General features: G+C 41.7%; 3 protein-coding genes across 3 annotated transcripts; all 3 read right to left on the bottom strand.

The window, feature by feature from the left end:
* Positions 1–3,382: 3,382 nt before the first annotated feature.
* Positions 3,383–4,822, bottom strand: LOC121525223 (nuclear factor 7, brain-like). Its single transcript, XM_041811092.1, has one exon. It carries the CDS (start codon positions 4,820–4,822, stop codon positions 3,383–3,385), a length of 1,440 nt encoding a protein of 479 aa, XP_041667026.1.
* A 6,952-nt stretch (positions 4,823–11,774) lies between these two features.
* LOC121525431 (nuclear factor 7, ovary-like) lies at positions 11,775–13,177 on the bottom strand. The gene has a single exon (XM_041811435.1). The coding sequence runs from the start codon at positions 13,175–13,177 to the stop codon at positions 11,780–11,782; it is 1,398 nt and encodes a 465-aa protein (XP_041667369.1). The 3' UTR covers positions 11,775–11,779.
* A 5,473-nt stretch (positions 13,178–18,650) lies between these two features.
* Positions 18,651–20,427, bottom strand: LOC121525601 (nuclear factor 7, brain-like). Its single transcript, XM_041811662.1, has 2 exons — positions 19,287–20,427; positions 18,651–19,077 (listed from the first exon to the last, which is right to left on the bottom strand). The coding sequence occupies exons 1-2, from the start codon at positions 20,425–20,427 to the stop codon at positions 18,986–18,988; spliced, it is 1,233 nt and encodes a 410-aa protein (XP_041667596.1). The 3' UTR covers positions 18,651–18,985.
* Between the last annotated feature and the right edge of the window lie 12 nt (positions 20,428–20,439).

Below are 20,439 nucleotides of genomic sequence, written 5' to 3'. Positions count from 1 at the left end.
TCTCATTCATTTAAAGGAGGTTTAAATCTTTTTTATGTTGGATTTACTGATGATCCAGCTGTGCTTCCCAACCCGGGGCTCTGTTCCCTCAGCGGGGGGGTCGTGAGATAACAAACATGGAAACAAAAACATATTTTATATTCATGTTGATTCCTGGAGTGAATGCCTCTAAATGAGTTTAAATGTGATAATAGAGACGGGTGAGTTCTAGAAACATCCCCAGAGGACAGAAGGTCACATATAGGATCACTCAGTAAAAAAAAATCAAAGATTATAGATCGATAGTTGCATATTTGATTGACAAACAGCAGCAGCATGAGCCCCTTACAGTAACCTTTGACCTAAACTTAAGCTCACCTACACCTGACCTACAGGGACGCCTGCTGAATACATGACCCCAAAATTCACCTTCATTCAGCTTAAAACTGAGGATTATGGGAATGTGGAGAGTCTGACTAATGCTTCCATTTCACTGATGCCCAACAGAGAGGCCCTGCTTCCAAAAAAGTTAGGACGTTGTGTGAAATGTGGATTAAAACAGAGTAGAGCAGGGGCAGCAGGTACATTTGCACAAGGGCCAGATTTAGTCTGGACAGAGACTTTGGGGGCCCCACTTTCAAAATAAACCAAAAACTAAATATTTTGCTCTGATTAACATAATATTATATTAGTATTTGTATTTAAAAAAAAAAAAACAAGAGAATGAGCCCTCCTCAATTGTGATTTACCACTAATATTAACTCATTTTGACACTTTCAACCCCTTTTCACTACTTTATTCGACCAATTCTGCAACATTTTTCACCAATCTTAACCCATTTTAGATTATTTTAGCTACTTTTAAATCAATTTTTGCCACTTTTTGTCCATTTTGCCACTCTTTGACCCCTTTTTGCCACTTTCCTACCAATTGTTGTCCCTTTGTGCCACTCCACAACCCATTTTGTCACTCTCTTACCCAGGGGTGTCCAAACTTTTTCCACTGGGGGCCACATACAGAAATATCAGGATGTTGGGGCCACTTTAATACCCACAAGGTGAGGTATATGACATTTATTAAGTCAGAAGCAAAATAAAGGAGGAGCTGGGGTGGAGGAGGGTTGCAAGAGCAATTTCCAGAGAGAGGGCTTGCGTTAGATCAGCTGATCAGGCAGAGTTTGACTCTGTAGCCTGCCTGAATTAACCCTAAAAGCTCGATTTAATGGCTAACAAGGCAAATAGATGATCAACTCAAGGTTTTTTGGGATACCAGTCAGATTTCAGGGGACCCTGTTTGGTCCTGGCTGCCACTGGCTCCGCCCCTGGGATCGGGTGGGTTTGTTCATTTGTTCATTTGTTTGTTTGTTTGTTAGCAACATAACTCAAAAAGTCATGGATGGATTTTCATGAAATTTTCAGGAAATGTCAGAAATGGCATAAGGAGGAACTGATTAGATTTTGGGAGTGATCCGGATCACCGTCTGGATCCAGGAATATTTTAAAGGATTCTTTACTATTGGGAGATAGGACTAATGGTGGAGGTCTGCGCTGTTACCACTTTACACCAGGAGATGGCGGACATGAGTAACTTATTCAAAGTTTTGGAGTTTATAGAGTTTGAAAGATGCACGCCCGGTCGAGGAGACGAGTTTGAGCGTAACAGAGAGAAAAATAGCGAATTGTAGCGAGAATACTCACAATGCTGGGAGGAATAGAGGAATATTCACCCTCTGCCATGACTTCCACACGTGGCGAAGCCAATGCTCTGCCTCACTGTGTCTCCACCCCACTGGGGAGGGAGTAATCGGTGAATTAAATTCTGGGAATGATCCGGATCACCGTCTGGATCCAGGAATGTTTTTAAAGGATTCTTCACTATCGGGGGATAGGGCTGATGAGACATCAGACTAAACAGGAAAAAGCCTGCCCTCAATGAAAACACACAAGAAACCTAAAGTTGATAAAGTTACATTAGCTACATAGCTAGCATTGCTACATTTGCTAACGTTGCTAAAGCTAACTTTAGTAGCTACATCAGCTGACATAGTTTAGTTAACTACATAGCTATCATTGTAACATAAGCTGTATCTAAGCTAAAATTTATTTAAATGAGCCATGAATGTAAGTGCTGCTATGTTAAAACTACATGAGTCATGAATGATTTCATAAGTTCAGAACTTGATATGAAGAATAAATGCATAAATAATTCATGTTTTGTAATGTTAAAAAGGCTTAAAATGGTTAAAATAATTATGTTTGCATGTGGAACTAATGTTCTGGGTTTTGATTCCAGTATGATACAATTAAGTGACGAACCGCACTGACGCTAAGCACATTACCTCCGCAAATTTGTCCAGACATGGGTGAGGACTGTTATCATTAGCATCTGAAGCAAAAGAAGAAGGTGAACGACTCCAAAGAACTAAAGACTCTCTGTTCAGGACAAGCGGTGCATCGAGGTGTTTTGTTTCTATGCACTTTTATGTTAGCACACATTAATGTAACACTTTGTAAATACTTGGATATATTTGGGACATTGGCAGTTCTCAGGGCGTGTTGGTGGCATGTTGTTGTGTTTACGAGACCTGAGCAAGATAACGTTACTAAGATGACGCGCCACAAGATTTCTCCAACTTTTTACACCTGTTTCAAAGAACCTACCTGTGCCTGCTGTCATGAAGAGAGCTACAACCAAATCTTACTAAGCCATATTTTATTCACAGTAGAACATAAACAACATATCAGATGATTAAAGACATTTTTACAAAAATATTACAGCTCATTTTGAATTTGATGGCAGCGGCAAATCTCAAAAAAGCTGGGACGGAGAAACAAAAGCCTGTTAGAGTCAGTGGCTATAATGAGAAACAGCTGGAGGAGCATTTTGAAACTAATCAAAGGCTTGATTGATTAGGTTGATTTGCAACAGGTCAGTAACATAAGCACCAGTTCCATTCAGAAGTTGCCAACTATGACCTACTGTTTGGCAGTAATGGAGGGAAAAAGGCCCCAACATCCCCAGCTTCACTAACATTCTGTTGTCTGCCTTTAAAGATGATGTCATTAAAGCTTTAGTTCAGTTTTAGTTCAGTTCAGTTCACCACCTTACTGGCATGGGAAACATCAGTTTGCATCGCCAAAGCAGTTTACAGAGTCTTCACTGTCATACAAACAGGAAATAAAGTATTGTTACTGGTATACTTATCAACATTTTGGGTTAAACTTTAAAATGATGGTAAAGTCAGTAGAATTTCTATCAAATTAAAACATTTATAAATGTGTGTAGGCGGTCCTGTTCATGGTGGTGCTGGTGTGGTGTTTGAGGATCTGTAATCAGATGAGGCCTAACTTTTGATCCATCATAGATTTGTTGACTGTAAACCATGAAAGGAAAGTTTCTGTAGTCAGATATCAGAAGTGACTGGATCAAATAATATCATAACATCATGTTTGTTTAGTTTGGTTCCACACTCAGAGATCTTCTCTGGGAGAATCTGCAGTGGGGAGATAGACCCATTAAAAAAGAATGGAAGCATCCTGTCAGTGAAAATGTGTGTGAAGGAGTGTATGAGTGTGTTAGTATCAGGATCAGAGAACGACAGCTCTCCTCTGTTACAGTCCAGATTCACTCGGATCCTCTTTGGTTCTGTCTCCACTGAGAGATCAGTGTATGTATGTGATGGTGAGAGTGTTCTGTATTTACCACCAGAGAACCCTACTGCCCAAACTCTAGACCATATATATCCCTTCCTCTCAGCAGACTCTGGTAACACTCCTAAGCCCCACAATATACTGTCTCTGACGTCGACGTCCCAGCTGTGGGTCCCTGAGTTAAAGCCCTCAGAGCCCAGGACAGACCATGAAAAATCAAACCTCTCTGGATTATCAGGAAGCTGCTGTCTCTCTCCTCCTCTCACAGTGGTCAGATCATCAGACAGGATGAGTTCTGGATCAGCAGTGTTTGGGTCTAGAATGACGGGTGTGTAGGAGACCACGTCCTTCATCTTGGTCCAGATCTTGAAGCCCAGGTTGCCCAGGTGTTTGGCCTGGTCTATCAGAGCTCCTGAGGGCAGCTGTGGCTCCTCCAGCAGGGGGCGCTGCTGGACTCTCTCCACTGCAGCCTTGTAGTTTTTCAGGAAGGAGACGTCTTGGGCCGTCAGCTGGTCCTCTGTGGCTCTGACTGTCTGTGAAAGATCTGCTATCTGTGCTCTCAGAGCCTCCATCTGCTCCTTCATCCTCTGTCTCTTCTGCTCCTCTTCCTCCCTCAGAGCACGCAGCCTGGCCTCCTCTTCCTCTGCTAGAAAGTGATGAAGCTTCTTGAACTGTTCCTTAATCTGCCTCTCTGTGTGTCGGGCCTGGACCTCCATGTGAGCTTCTGTTTGATCAAACGTCACTTTAACATCTTTAAGAGCCTCTAACTTCTTCTTTAAGGGCTGCAGAGTTTCCTCAAGGTTCTTCTTGTGTTGTTGAACAGCTTCATGGATGGGTCTGAATCGGTGCTCAGTGTGTTTTTCTGAATCTCTGCAGACGACACACACCGGCTCCTGATGGTCCAGACATAAGAGTTTGAACGTCTCCTGATGCAGACTGCAGAGATCCTCTGAAGCTCTCTGTTTTCTCTCCTGCAGAAAAGTCTCACACAGATTCTTAAAAGCAAAGCTAGGAGGTAAAAAATCCTTTGAGTGTCTCCTCTTACAGACGGGACACTCCTTGACCTCCTTCTCCTTCCAGCTCTTCTCCACACACTCTCTACAGAAGCTGTGGCAACAGGACAGGATGACGGGATCTTCAAAGACGTCCAGGCAGACCGGACAGCTCAGATCCTCCTCTAACTTGGACGCCATTTTGTCTGGAGTGAAGCTGGAGATGCTGCAGACAAACAGGAAGCCACTCCCTGTCCCTGAAAGTTCCTTTCTCTTTGGTTCTGAGTTCTTTTAAAGTCTGCTTTAGTTGGTGGATTCAGTACCTGGTTAAAGTGGGAGTATTCCCAGTATTACCAGTATTCCCAGTACTCCCTCCTGCTGTCCTCTCTCATTGGAAGTGGTGCTGGTTTTGGTGCGGAGCTCTCTCTGCCAGAGTGAGCGTCTCTCTTCCGGTCAAAGTAACAGTCTGTTTAATGGTTGGTGTGAGATAAGGCAGGTGAGGGGGCGGAGCTTCTTCACAGCAGGAACACAGAAACCAGTCTGATTTTTTCATGAAGCAGAATCTGGAGATCAGGAATGATTTTTAATCCTCTGTGTAACATGAACGGATCATCTTCTTCTTTGGTGTTTCTGATTTTTACAGAAGTCTGTTTTTAAATGAATAACTGCGTAACAAACAGAATACCATTCTCCAGCCACTGCTTCAAAAACAAGGCCGTATTTTTATATCTAATGTCTTTATTGTTCCAGGTTAAAGGTGTGTGTTGAGAGAAGTTGTGTTTGTAAATGATTCACCAGGATAATAAAGCTTGTCTGTGGAAGTTGAGGTTCAGATCAGTTCAGCGGTCCATATGGGATTATCTTTACACCACTAATGATTAACAGTATCAAAGGCTTTAGAAAGGTCAATTAACAGAGCTGCACAGTGTTTCCTGTTATCAAGGCTGATATAATGTCATTTAAAACAAGAGTGGCAGCAGTGACAGTGCTGTGTTTGTGTCTGAAACCAGACTGGTGTCAACTTAAAACAGAGCAGTCTAAAACAAATGATTTCAGTTTCTCATTTATTAAAGATTCAGATATTTCTGACAGACATCACAGTTTAGAAATAGAGGAGAGTTCCCAAGGGCGTCAGTTTGTTTTGAGAAGTGTGTGTGTGTGTGTGTGTGTGTGTGTGTGTGTTTGTGGGGGGGGTTCATGACTATAATTGGTTTTACTTTAGGTAACTATAAAATGCATCTGCAGCGTAGGCTTATTTCATGTTTTAAGTGAAATATCACTTTTTTTCTGTACTGAAAAAGCAACAAAACATGTTCACAGAGCAGGATCGTCAGAAAGGGTCGTAAAAATTCCATCATGCCATTTTACAATCCGTCATTATAATTTTCTCTTTAATATCTGTAATATAATTCAATATGACTTTATAAGCGGTGTTTAATTCATGAAGCACCATTTCTAAACTTAAATTTAAAAAACTGTCTTTGAGGTTCTGCATTTTTAATGGCACCGAGAGAAAGAAAAACACAGCAGCAGCGTTTACTCCTCGTCATTTTTACGCAGTGACGGTGGAGCAACAGTCCCTGTCTTTAAGCAAGCAACTATGAACTGGGCCATTTAAGGTATCATGTACAGTTTTAAGGATATTTTTATATCAAGATGTTGTAGTTTGACGACCATAGCTGGTAACAAGTTGTTAAAGGGCTGCACTGTGGAGCTGTGCGCATTTGTCTGCTCCACAGGAGTCGTAATCTGAAAAAACATCACACACTCGGACCCTGCACACTGAGTCAGGTGCCCTTGACTGCAGAAATTTGTAGAATGTGGCACATAGTTTTGTACTGTGAGCCTGTAGCTCTGTAAGTCCTTTAACCCTTTAAAACCCACCATTATACGAGTCCGCCAGGACATATCCTTACATTTTTACATCCTGTAGAGTATTTTTGTTTGCTTTACATCAATATAACCCTTATATCCCAAGTTTTAATAATATGTATTGACTTATGTGTTAAAGGTACAGTGTGTAGAATTTGGCAGCATTTCGCCAAACAGAAACGGTGTAAATGGGATATAATATTTATATATTTATGTGAAGTATGTTAAAATAAGTGCACAATCATCCCCTTAAAACTTTCATTTTCTTTTTACAAAATTAGAAAAAAGCTTTTTATATTTACATTACCACGGGTCGCCCTCACGGAGGCTGACATAACGAACCGCCATGTTGTTTACGGCAACGTTTTGGGGACAGAAAGAGTGAGACGCGATTTTTAAATACGAACCTGCCCTCCGGTCCTGAAAGCTACCTGGAAGATCGGCTCATTCTAAAATCTGAACGCTAGATGTCGCTAAAATTCTAAATTCTACACACTATACCTTTAACTACTACAATAAATTGCTTAAATGTGCAATGAACCTAAAAAAAATGAAAATAGTTTATTTTCCACATATATTTCAAATACAAAAATTGCACAGCTGTATCCCTCAAATTTGTAAATGTAAAAAAGTTGCACAATATCCTTTGGAGCCACAGGAAATTTATTTGGAGTCCGTATATAACTTGCTTTTTGAGATATAGTCAATTTTGTAACCTGTAAAAAAAAAACAAGCCATATGAGTAGTTGGACTCTTCATCCAACACTGTAATTAGTTCCAAAGCTTCGCGCCAGCTCTACAACTGTTTGGCATAACCAGGGTTTTGTGAATCCATAACTACATATGTGTGGAAGTGTGTCAGAGGTGTGTGTGATGGATGTCTGGTGTGTGTGGGTTGTGTCTCTGAGTGTTTTTGTAAAAAAGTAGGGCTGAAATGAGAGCGAGGGCGAGTATGTGTGCAGGCAAAGTTCTGCAATGTATTTCATCACTGCTCTGAAACATGGCGAATGTGTGAAATGTTCATGTAACTCCCCAGGTTTTATATGCTAAAAAATGTTTAGTGACTGGTGTCTCACACAGATTCTTTAAAGCAGAGTTAACAGGTAATAATCCCTTTGAGGGTCTCCTCTTACAGATGGGACACTCCTTGTCCTCCTTCTCCTTCCAGCTCTTCTCCACACATTCTCTACAGAAGCTGTGGCTGCAGGACAGGATGACGGGATCTTCAAAGATGTCCAGGCAGACCGGACAGCTCAGATCCTCCTCTAACCTGGACGCCATTTTGTCTGGAGTGAAGCTGGAGATACTGCAGACTAACAGGAAGCCACTCCCTGTCCCTGAAAGTTCGTCTCTCTTTGGTTCTGAGTTCTTTTAAAGTCTGCTTCAGTTGGTGGATTCAGTACCTGGTTAAAGTGGAAGTATTCCTAGTATCCCAGTAGAACCAGTAGTCCCAGTACTCCCTCCTGCTGTCCTCTCTCAGTGGAAGTGGTGCTGGTTTTGTTGCGGAGCTCTCTCTGTCGGTGTGAGCGTCTCTTCAGGGCTGAGTCACAGTCTGTCTCTGTTTGCAGTGAGGTTAACCAGGGCGAGGGGGCGGAGCTTCCTCAGAGCAGGAACACAGAAAGGAAGAGGAATGATGACAGTGTGGTTTTTCTCACTAAGGACTGAGGTGGTAGAAATAGAGAGAAAAATCATTGCAATGAAAGTGTTTGCTTTAGTGGGATTCAGTAGGAAATCTGTGATTCAGAGGAGAGGGACTGTGATCTGTGTAGAATGTGTTTTAGACCTGTTATAGCATCTGAGGTAGAAATGACAACATTTACAAAGAAATGCACAGCCACAATGTTATTGTGTGTGCTGTAATACAACCTGAGGGTTCAACACGTCTGATCAGTGACAGCTTCACATGCTGTTATTAGTAGTTCACAGATATTTGAATCAGTAACGCTCTATTTAAGCTGAAATCTTTGTTCCTCTAGACATCCAGATCCAGGTGTGAAGGACCAGCTCAGCTCAAACAGGACCGTTTCCCCAAGAACCTTCAGGGAGGAGGCAGAAGGAATTGTCCCATTTTTACCACACGTGACTATCTGATATGCCATTTTTTGCCAGTTTTACCAATTTCTGCCAATATATTCCCAGTTTTTATTTCTCAGTTAGCACTATTTTGCCAGTTTATATTGATTATTCTTCCCATTTCACCAGATTCCCACCCATTTTTTTGCCAATTTAAAGCCTTTTCAGCCACTTTTTAACTCCCTTTTACAACTGTTTATGCCCACTATTGCCACTGTAACCCATTTCTGCTACTTTTAACATCCAATTTTACCACCTTTTCCACCATTTTTTGCCATTATTAACCCTTTTTTCAATTTTTAACCCATTTTAATGATTTCTTTATACTTTATTCTTTAACACTGAAGACCACTGAACTCAGGGTGGAGTTCAAATGACACTTAGGGCGTTAAATCAACTTCACAGTGAGAAATGAACACTCCAGTTTTTACTGTGTGTTCATGAAAATACTGGCACAGGCCTACTGGTATGTAACTGGGATAAAGTCTGAATTCAGGACTGTGATTTCTAATGGAGTCATTTCATGGCATGGTGAGAGGATTGAAGCATCACTTCATTCTACAGATCACAGGAGAGCTACAGATTTACAATCAAACACTTTGAGTTTTCTTTATAAAGTGGACTCACAGTCTACTTAGGTTTTTTAGCCAATATATGACACTACAGCTCACTCTCCCACTGCTTGGCTCTCCTCTTATTCATGATCTACCTGTCACACATCTGCCTCTCTTATACTCCACATGTACCTGCATGCAGCATCAGACCGTCCATGGACTGCAGAGTCTTCTAAAGTTTTCTGCATCTTGTCCAGCAGTTTCTGATTCTAGGTTGATGTTTATCTACATCTCCAATCCTCCATTTTCACTGTTTTCTCCAGTAACTTCAGTTTGACTTTCTCTGCTGGAGTAGGATGAGGAGGGGAGGGGTGTAAATGGACCTTAAGCAGAACAAAACACTGGGACCAGAGAACAACCTTTATGAACACTTATCTAAGATTATTGAGTTTTGTTGACAAAATCCAACCAAGAACTAAAATTGGGGTTTAAAAACCTTTTTATATTGACAAAGCTTCAGCAAAAATATGTACCAAAAATACTCCAGAAATTCATAAATCAACCCTGAGTTGATTAGACCCAGCAAATTTCATTGAGGAGTACAGGCATCAACAGCAAAGAAAAAATGGATTATATGAAAATTTCAATGATTACATGAATGAAAAAGGATTTAAAAGTCAATTTTAAAGCAAAGACAAAACATATTGGTTCAACATGAGAATATAGGAACCAAAAATTCAAAATGGAGTTGAAACCACAAAAGATATCTTTTGGTTAAATGTAGTTCTCCATTGGACCATAGAAACTGTTTACTCTAATCAGCTGACGCTACCTTCAGTGATCAAAATACCAGCATGGGTCTCCCTGACTTTTAATAGCCGTTGGGTAGTACTTGTTAGCTTCTATTCATACCCTCTTTTGTAGAGGGGTTTCCTTTCCACTCACAAGTAGTAACCACCCTGAACTGGTTTGTTCACCCATAGGAGTTATCACCGATCACCCACAGAAGGTCTCAGGACCCAAAAACAGGTACATGCCAATCTGAACCTATGGTTGGACTCTGCACGAGAGGCCCGACAGGAAATCTGAGGCCTTTTTATTAGGTACGCTAGGTCTCCACCCGTACTGTGACTTCCATGAAAAGTCATCTTAGAAAGCAGACTTTAGGGAAAACCCTATGTTGAATCTAAGTTTAGAATTTAGAAGGTCACTGTAGTTTAGTGGAACTCAAAGTTCATCCAAAAGGTCAACCCCCCCCCCCCCCCCCACACACACACACACACACATCTTCTCTTCAAACAAGTGTCATGAATTTGCTACAAACTTCTTGTAAAAAATGAGCAGCATGAAATCTAACAGCCTACAATTACAACACAGCAATTCTGAGCTTTTCTGTTTGTGGCTTAGTAAACATGTCCATCATAGATCCATCATAGATTCGTTGACTGTAAACCATCAACGCAGTGGCGGCTGGTGAATTATTTTTTCAGGGGGGCTACGATAAAATCCCAATTTGATATGTCATGTATGTAAGGTACATCAACAGATGTTACTACAGCGAGAGTTAAGTTATATCAATATGCCCTTTTTATATCTGCATTTGATTGGCTGGTGAACAAATATTAAAATAACATGGTTATTATATGGATCAGCAGCAGCCATAAGTAACTAACTCTTATCACTGTCAACTTCAATTTTTAATTTATCACATATTATCAACTCAATACATGACAAAATTATGTTGAAGAGCTGATTGAATGTTTATTTTAAATAGAAATATTTACAGAAGGCATAAGGTGCCAGTAGTCACTGCTTCAATAGTGACTGGCTGAGTAAAAAATATATAAACCAGACCTGAATGCAGCAAAAATGCTTAAACCCACAAAACTGTTATTGATTGATTTACTTACTTCTTAATATCAATCACAGCTTTGTTGCTTCATCCTGACATCTGGCCAGTCCAGTCCAAGCTCTTCCTTGTCCTCCTCTCAAAACGCCTTATTCTTTAACACTCCACTGAGTTTTCCTATTGCATTTCACTGTCTTCCTAGCACCTCTTGATGAGCTAAACAACGAACACAGGCGCAATACCTGGCAGAAAGCCAGTATTTACCCCGATGGTGGGTGACTTCTTCTGTGTGTCTCAAATTACAAAGCGTATCTCTCTGTTGCCAGCTGTTGGTGTCTGGCGAGTGGTTAGTGATAAACCCTTCAGTTTGCTGTCATGTTGCGCCCTGAGGGCTCCTATCTTTTGTCCTGAAAAGGAGCGAATGCGCACGCGCAGCCTTGAAACAGCAGTGAATGAAAGCAGAGCAGGCGCAGGAGGCCTGCACCTCAGGGGGGAAATAAGTAAACAGGAAGTAAAGGCAAAGGCTTAGAATGTTCGTAATCTACTGATTTATTGCACATTATACATTTAAATCTCTTAATAAAGCATCTTTATGCAGTGCATGATAGAGTTTATCAATATTCATATAAATTTATTGATATTTGAAGTAAATGTTTAAAACATTATTCAGTGAACTTAAGATCTGTCCTCTCATTGTGGAGAGTCATGGGGGGGGGGGGCAGCACCCTAGCACCCCCTATTGACCAGCCTCCACTTCATGAAAGGAAAGTTTCTGTAGTCAAATATCAGAAGTGACTGGATCAAATGCCATCATAACATCATGTTTGTTGAGTTTGGTTCCACGCTCACAGAGATCTTCTCTGGGAGAATCTGCAGTGGAGACTCAGTAAAAAAGTATGGAACCATCCCGTCAGTGAAAGTGTGTGTGAAGGAGTGTATGAGTGTGTTAGTATCAGGATCAGAGAACGACAGCTCTCCTCTGTTACAGTCCAGATTTACTCGGATCCTCTTTGGTTCTGTCTGGACTGAGAGAACAGTGTCTGGATGTGATGGTGAGCGTGTTCTGTGTTTACCACAAACGAACCGTACTGCCCAAACTCTAGACCTTATGTTTCCCTTCCTCTCAGCAGACTCTGGTAACACTCCCAGGGTCCACCATCTATTGTTTTTGACCTCGACGTCCCAGCTGTGAGTCCCTGAGTTAAAGCCCTCAGAGCCCAGGACAGAGCAGTAACCAAACCTCTCTGGATTATCAGGAAGCTGCTGTCTCTCTCCTCCTCTCACAGTGGTCAGATCATCAGACAGGATGAGTCCTGGGTGAGCAGTGTTTGGGTCTAGAATGATGGGTGTGTAGGAGACCACGTCCTTCATCTTGGTCCAGATCTTGAAGCCCAGGTTGCCCAGGTGTTTGGCCTGGTCTATCAGAGCTCCTGAGGGCAGCTGTGGCTCCTCCAGCAGGGGGCGCTGCTGGATTCTCCCCACTGCAGCCTTGTAGTTTTTCAGGAAGGAGACGTCTTGGGCCGTCAGCTGGTCCTCTGTGGCTCTGACTGTCTGTGAAAGATCTGCTATCTGTGCTCTCAGAGCCTCCATCTGCTCCTTCATCCTCTGTCTCTTCTGCTCCTCTTCCTCCCTCAGTGCACGCAGCCTGGCCTCCTCTTCCTCTGCTAGAAACTGATGAAGCTTCTTAAACTGCTCCTTAATCTGCCTCTCTGTGTGTCGGGCCTGGACCTCCATGTGAGCTTCTGTTTGATCAAACTCCATTTTAATGTCTTTAAGAGCCTCTAACTTCTTCTTTAAGGGCTGCAGAGTTTCCTCAAGGATCTTCTTGTGTTCTTCTGCAGCTTCATCGATGGGTCTGAATCGGTGCTCGGCATGTTTTTCTGAATCTCTGCAGACGAGACACACCGGCTCCTGATGGTCCAGACAGAAGAGTTTGAGCGTCTCCTGATGCAGACTGCAGAGATCCTCTGAAGCTCTCTGTTTTGTCTCCTGTAGAAAAGTCTCACACAGATTCTTTAAAGCAAAGGTAGGATTAAAATCCTTTGAGTGTCTCTTCTTACAGATGGGACACTCCTTGTCCTCCTTCTCCTTCCAGCTCTTCTCCACACACTCTCTACAGAAGCTGTGGCTGCAGGACAGGATGACGGGATCTTTAAAGATGTCCAGGCAGACCGGACAGCTCAGATCCTCCTCTAACTCGGACGCCATTTTGTCTGGAGTGAAGCTGGAGATGCTGCAGACAAACAGGAAGCCACTCCCCGTCCCTGAAAGTTCCTCTCTCTTTGGTTCTGAGTTCTTTTAAAGTCTGCTTCAGTTGGTGGATTCAGTACCTGGTTAAAGTGGAAGTATTCCCAGTAGAACCAGTACTCCCAGTAGCTGTCCTCTCTCAGTGGAGGTGGTGCTGGTTTTGTTGCAGAGCTCTCTCTGTCAGAGTGAGCGTCTTTTCAGGGCAGAGAAACAGCCTGTTTCCCGTTTACAATTAGGTTAAACAGGGTGAGGGGGCGGAGCTTCCTCAAAGCAGGAATAGAAACCAGTCTGATTTTTTCATGAAGCAGAATCTGGAGATCAGGAATGATTTTTAATCCTCTATGTAACAGGAATGGATCATCTTCTTCTTTGGTGTTTCTGGTTTTGACACTACAATGTTAATATATCTTACAGATCTGTTTAATAGAGCTGGAGTTAACACTGGCTGAGTACGGTGGCCCAAAGGATCAACTGCAAAAACATTCCCCTCAGAAAAAAACCTCAGAGAGAGTTACAACATTTAAAATGATGTAGAAATAGTTGGTCTGCTGCTGACGTCACGTCACAGTAAAGAACTCAAGATTTCAGAGTTCATTTTGTGGACTAAAACTCTGATTAAAAATGTTTGTTGAATACCTTTGGATGATTTTTTAAAAGATTTTTTTAAATACCTACAGATATATATACAGATATTCCATTACATGGGTTTTACTGATGTTTATACAATAATACACACTACATATATTTCTACATGTATATATGTGGGATATCCAGAATTTAATCAAAAACATTTAGGGATTCAGAAGTGTCTAGTGTTTTTTTTTCACTCTTTTGTCATTTAATTCACGTGGTGAGCTTATATAAATTCATCTCCACTGTACATTGTTGTATCGTTGGTTTCTTTTGAGTCTCTTTACAATTAAGGATATAATATTTTCCATATAACATCAGTAAATTCAAAACATAATTGTCTGACAGTTGTCATTTCTTTGTCATAAAAAATAAAACATCCTTTTCTTTTAAGTGAGGTCTGACTTACATAGTACATCCTTTTTTAAATAATGGGGTTTATTTTTCCATCCAAAGCTGAAAAGTTTCCTGTCAGTCTGTTTTATAACTTCTTGTGAACATCCAGAACCATAGCTGGGTACACCAGTGGTGAAAGCCCTTCACTTTTAGAAAGTCAAATACGTCCATTTAAAGATAAATCTCTGAACAACCAAACATCACATTTCTTTTTCACTTTTTGAATCAAAGGATCAAGATTCATACGAACCTGTTCCTTTAGATTTTTACTTATTTTAATGCCCAGATATGAAACCACATCTTTTATACCATTACTACAGATTTCTATGGCATACATTTTGTGTAATTTGGGAGGAATTTTGATATTTCAGCAAAAAAAATGTAAATAAATGTTAAATCAATAAAAATAAAATAAATGGTGCGTTTTCACTCTGTTCTGACTGACTAACCTATGGTCAGAGGTGAGTATACGCCATATCAAGCAGAAGTGCAGAAGAAATATACAATTATTTGGAAAAATCTCTGCCAGAGGTCATTATACCTTTAATTTTAAGGCCTTAAATCACGCTTACATGGCTGCAGAAATGAAATTGCAGATTAATGAAGTAAATTTACTGGAATAATGTTGATAAACACAAATGTGATGTTACATACTTGAGGAAAAGCTGCTCTGCTTGAATAAACATTTGATGGTTCTGTACCTCCATACATCTCACTGGTCAGTGCTGTACTGTTCAACAACTATACCAGCCTTTTTCTAAACTCATCAACAAAAACAAGATATAAGAAATCAGAAATGGAAATATGCTAAATGGACTAATATGTGCATGTAACTCTGATAGCAGAATCAAGGCAGATTAATCACAGGTAACATCTGTGATTAAAGATAAGAGTATTAGTACACAGTCAATTTTGCAGAGTTAAAGTAACACTTAAAGGGTTAAATTTAACACTGTGTCCCAGTGTATATGGTCCCACCCCAGACTGGTGTTAAAATTTCAGACTTAAATGAACTCTAAATGGAGTCAAAGTTCAACACTGGTTTTCACTGTGGAGTTCATCAAACTGAACTCTACAGGTTCATCAACTCCAAAGTGTGTCAGAATGACTCCCTTTTGTGTTGGTGATCTATTCTTCTGTAATAACAAACCAACTCTATGTCAGTGTTAACTCGACTCCCACAGTGTTAAACTGAACACTTTAGCTGACTTTATTTTCTTCTCCAATAGTGTTACCTGGTAAAACTCAGGTGTTACTTTTCAACACATGAAGGTGTTTTTAAACACCGTAGTAAGATCATTCTTCTCTGATGTGTTTCAGTTAGTGCTGGGCGTATCCATACTGAAGTATCCATGTATGGATATTTACAAACTACTCATTTGGTATGGAGTACTTTTGAAAAGTACGGATATTAAATGAGAATTTTAATAAAACACTTAACCGTGCCCCTCATCTGTTTGTTTGCAGTCATTCTCCTCTGTTGTGCCAAAAGTCCGCTGCTGCACTGCTTTCCCTGTCACGTGACTGTGGAGACCAATCAGATGGAGCAAACAGTCACATACACACTCAAGGCATCAGCACACACACACCCTTATTCAGAGTCCTCATGTCTGTATCAAACTGGAGAGAATGGCAAAAATAAACTGCTGCAGCTTTGTGGGATAACTTTCCATCAAAATGCAAAGGTGAGTCAGCGTTTCCAACGTCTAACAGCTGAACAACTTTTCATCTCAAAGTGATAAAAAAGCAGAAACAAGAAGAGGATGTTAGATTCATGTCTAATCTGCACCGCTCACTTTACAACTAAAGACACTGATGGCATTTTTCATTGAGCCAACGCCACAGCTAGTGCCGTTAGTCATAAAAACCAGGAAAGAAAGAAGTTCTGTCTCTGACTCTGACGCTAGTGTGATTGATTTTCATGGACTTTGAGAGAGTTCTTCTAAATCTGTTCCCCTTCATCACTGTTTACTAGTTTTTAACCAATCATTTCACTGCCGTTTCTAGAAATTTAGATGATTGTTTGCAGCATTTTCTCAAACCACACATTGAATAGTACACAGATGAATTCACTCATTTAAACAGTCTAAATATTAGGTACAGCGGGGCCTACAAAATAGATAAAAACTAGTCTAATTTGACAAAAAAAATACAAATGAAGTTCAAATCCTGCTTTGAAACATGTTTTACTCTGAATACTTAGTCGACAGTTAAAGATAACTCGGAAAAAAAAGTTCATTAAGATTGATAAATAAATGATACATTATGTTTTTGAGTTTTTGTTGGCCTTGTTTATCAATAATGATGTATCCTGCCGCTTTAATAAGAAAAAAGTATCAGTATGGAGTATCAGTGATACTGGTCCTGTATTTACTTGGTATGGATCCATATTAAATTTGACAGTGTGGCCCACCACTAGTTTCATAGGTTTAATACCATAATCCAGTGATACTCAACCTGTGGCTCTGGAGCCACATGAGGCTCTTTTGTGATGATTTGTGGCTCTTTTATGTCTTCATATGAAATATTTTATTCCCCTAGAAAACCTTAAAAATGGAACTTTGACCTCAGAAATTATTCATATTGATCAGTTTGTTTCCCAGACTTAAACAGAGGGCTTTAATTGTCAAACTTGATTGTCACAGTTATACAATTTTTGCCACGTTTCAGCCAATTAAACTACCTTTGCCATTAAAAAAAACATTTTTTTCCCTATTTCTTGCCACATCTTGTTGCCACTATTTTCACAAATGTCATGAATTTGCCACAAACTTCAAGGGAAAAAAATGAGCAGCATGAAATCTAACAGCCTACAATTACAACACAGCAATTGTGAGCTTTTCTGTTTGTGGCTTAGTAAACATGTCCATCATAGATCCATCATAGATTTGTTGACTGTAAACCATGAAAGGAAAGTTTCTGTAGTCAAATATCAGAAGTGACTGGATCAAATGCCATCATAACATCATGTTTGTTTAGTTTGGTTCCACGCTCACAGAGATCTTCTCTGGGAGAATCTGCAGTGAGGAGTTAGACCAATTGTGAAAAAATGGAAGCATCCTGTCAGTGAAAGTGTGTGTGAAGGAGTGTATGAGTGTGTTAGTATCAGGATCAGAGAACGACAGCTCTCCTCTGTTACAGTCCAGATTCACTCGGATCCTCTTTGGTTCTGTCTGGACTGAGAGAACAGTGTCTGGATGTGATGGTGAGCGTGTTCTGTGTTTACCATGACAGAACTCTACTGCCCAAACTCTAGACCATATCTCTCTCTTCCTCTCAGCAGATGCTGGAAACACTCCAAAGCGCCAGTCTTTACTGTCTCTGACCTGGACATCCCAGCTGTGAGTCCCTGAGTTAAAGCCCTCAGAGCCCAGGACAGAGGGGGAACCACCAATCCTCTCTGGATTATCAGGAAGCTGATGCTCCTCTTTTCTGTTACTCCCAGAAGTCAGGTCATCAGACAGGTTGAGTCCTGGATGTGCAGTATTTGGGTCTAGAATGACGGGTGTGTAGGAGACCACGTCCTTCATCTTGGTCCAGATCTTGAAGCCCAGGTTGCCCAGGTGTTTGGCCTGGTCTATCAGAGCTCCTGAGGGCAGCTGTGGCTCCCCCAGCAGGGGGCGCTGCTGGACTCTCTCCACTGCAGCCTTGTAGTTTCTCAGGAAGGAGACGTCTTGGGCCGTCAGCTGGTCCTCTGTGGCTCTGACTGTCTGTGAAAGATCTGCTATCTGTGCTCTCAGAGCCTCCATCTGCTCCTTCATCCTCTGCCTCTTCTGCTCCTCTTCCTCCCTCAGTGCACGCAGCCTGGCCTCCTCTTCCTCTGCTAGAAAGTGATGAAGCTTCTTGAACTGCTCCTTAATCTGCCTCTCTGTGTCGGGCCTGGACCTCCATGTGAGCTTCTGTTTGATCAAACTTCACTTTAACGTCTTTAAGAGCCTCTAACTTCTTCTTTAAGGGCTGCAGAGTTTCCTCAAGTTTCTTCTTGTGTCGTTGAACAGCTTCATCGATGGGTCTGATTGTGTGTTTGAGATGTGATTTTGAGTCCCTGCAGATGACACACACCGGCTCCTGATGGTCCAGACAGAAGAGTTTGAGCTTCTCCTGATGCAGACTGCAGAGATCATCTGAAGCTCTTCGTTTTCTCTCCTGCAGAAAAGTCTCACACAGATTCTTTAAAGCAAAGCTTGAAATTATTATCTCCTTTGAGTGTCTCCTCTTACAGATGGGACACTCCTTGTCCTTCTTCTCCTTCCAGCTCTTCTACACACACTCTCTACAGAAGCTGTGGCTGCAGGACAGCATGATGGGATCTTTAAAGATGTCTGAGGATGCTAAAAAGATCTTGGAGAAAGGCTGAATGTCAACAGCCAAAGAACAAAGTTCAGATCCATTCAGAAGTCTCCAAACATACACTTAGCAGCTACAATAAAGAAATGAAAGTGCTGAGACAGCAGCACATCTCAGAAATCATCCATGAAAAGTCAAATAATAGCCGCTACCTGTTCTCTACAGGTGATCAATGGATCAATCCCCCCAGATCAACCCCCACTGACTTCTTCTCTTCAATCAGGTGTCATGAATTTGCCACAAACTTCTTGTAAAAAATGAGCAGCATGAAATCTAACAGCCTACAATTACAACACAGCAATTGTGAGCTTTTCTGTTTGTGGCTTAGTAAACATGTCCATCATAGATCCATCATAGATTTGTTGACTGTAAACCATGAAAGGAAAGTTTCTGTAGTCAAATATCAGAAGTGACTGGATCAAATGCCATCATAACATCATGTTTGTTTAGTTTGGTTCCACGCTCACAGAGATCTTCTCTGGGAGAATCTGCAGTGAGGAGAAAAGCCCAGTATTAAAAAATGGAAGCATCCTGTCAGTGAAAGTGTGTGTGAAGGAGTGTATGAGTGTGTTAGTATCAGGATCAGAGAACGACAGCTCTCCTCTGTTACAGTCCAGATTGACTCGGATCCTCTTTGGTTTTGTCTGAACTGAGAGAACAGTGTCTGGATGTGATGGTGTGTGTGTGTAGTATTTACCAAAACAGAACCGTACTGCCCAAACTCTAGACAATATGTATCCCTTCCTCTCAGCAGACTCTGGTAACACTCCCAGGAACCAGTATGTAGAGTCCCTGACGTCAATGTCCCATCTGTGAGTCCCTGAGTTAAAGCCCTGACAGCCCAGGACAGAGGGGGGCCAAACAATCCTCTCTGGATTATCAGGAAGCTGCTGTTTCTCTCCTCCTCTCACAGCTGTCAGATCATCAGACAGGATGATTCCTAATCCAGCAGTGTTTGGGTCTAGAATGACGGGTGTGTAGGAGACCACGTCCTTCATCTTGGTCCAGATCTTGAAGCCCAGGTTGCCCAGGTGTTTGGCCTGGTCTATCAGAGCTCCTGAGGGCAGCTGTGGCTCCTCCAGCAGGGGGCGCTGCTGGACTCCCTCCACTGCAGCCTTGTAGTTTTTCAGGAAGGAGACATCTTGGGCCGTCAGCTGGTCCTCTGTGGCTCTGACTGTCTGTGAAAGATCTGCTATCTGTGCTCTCAGAGCCTCCATCTGCTCCTTCATCCTCTGTCTCTTCTGCTCCTCTTCCTCCCTCAGTGCACGCAGCCTGGCCTCCTCTTCCTCTGCTAGAAAGTGATGAAGCTTCTTGAACTGCTCCTTAATCTGCCTCTCTGTGTGTTGGGCCTGGACCTCCATGTGAGCTTCTGTTTGATCAAACTTCACTTTAACGTCTTTAAGAGCCTCTAACTTCTTCTTTAAGGGCTGCAGAGTTTCCTCAAGGTTCTTCTTGTGTTGTTGAACAGCTTCATCAATGGGTGTGAATTGGTGCTCATCGTGTTTTTCTGAATCTCTGCAGATGAGACACACCGGCTCCTGATGGTCCAGACAGAAGAGTTTGAGCTCCTCCTGATGCAGACTGCAGAGATCCTCTGAAGCTCTTCGTTTTCTCCCCTGCAGAAAAGTCTCACACAGATTCTTCAAAGCACAAACTGGAGAAAATAATCCCTTTGAGTGTCTCTTCTTACAGATGGGACACTCCTTGTCCTTCTTCTCCTTCCAGCTCTTCTCCACACACTCTCTACAGAAGCTGTGGCTGCAGGACAGCATGACGGGATGTTTAAAGATGTCCAGGCAGACCGGACAGCTCAGATCCTCCTCTAACTTGGACGCCATTTTGTCTGGAAT

This window comes from Cheilinus undulatus, linkage group 17 (genome assembly GCF_018320785.1).
Source record: "Cheilinus undulatus linkage group 17, ASM1832078v1, whole genome shotgun sequence".
NCBI classification, from domain to species: Eukaryota; Metazoa; Chordata; class Actinopteri; order Labriformes; family Labridae; genus Cheilinus; species Cheilinus undulatus.
This window is presented reverse-complemented; position numbering and strand designations above follow the sequence as displayed.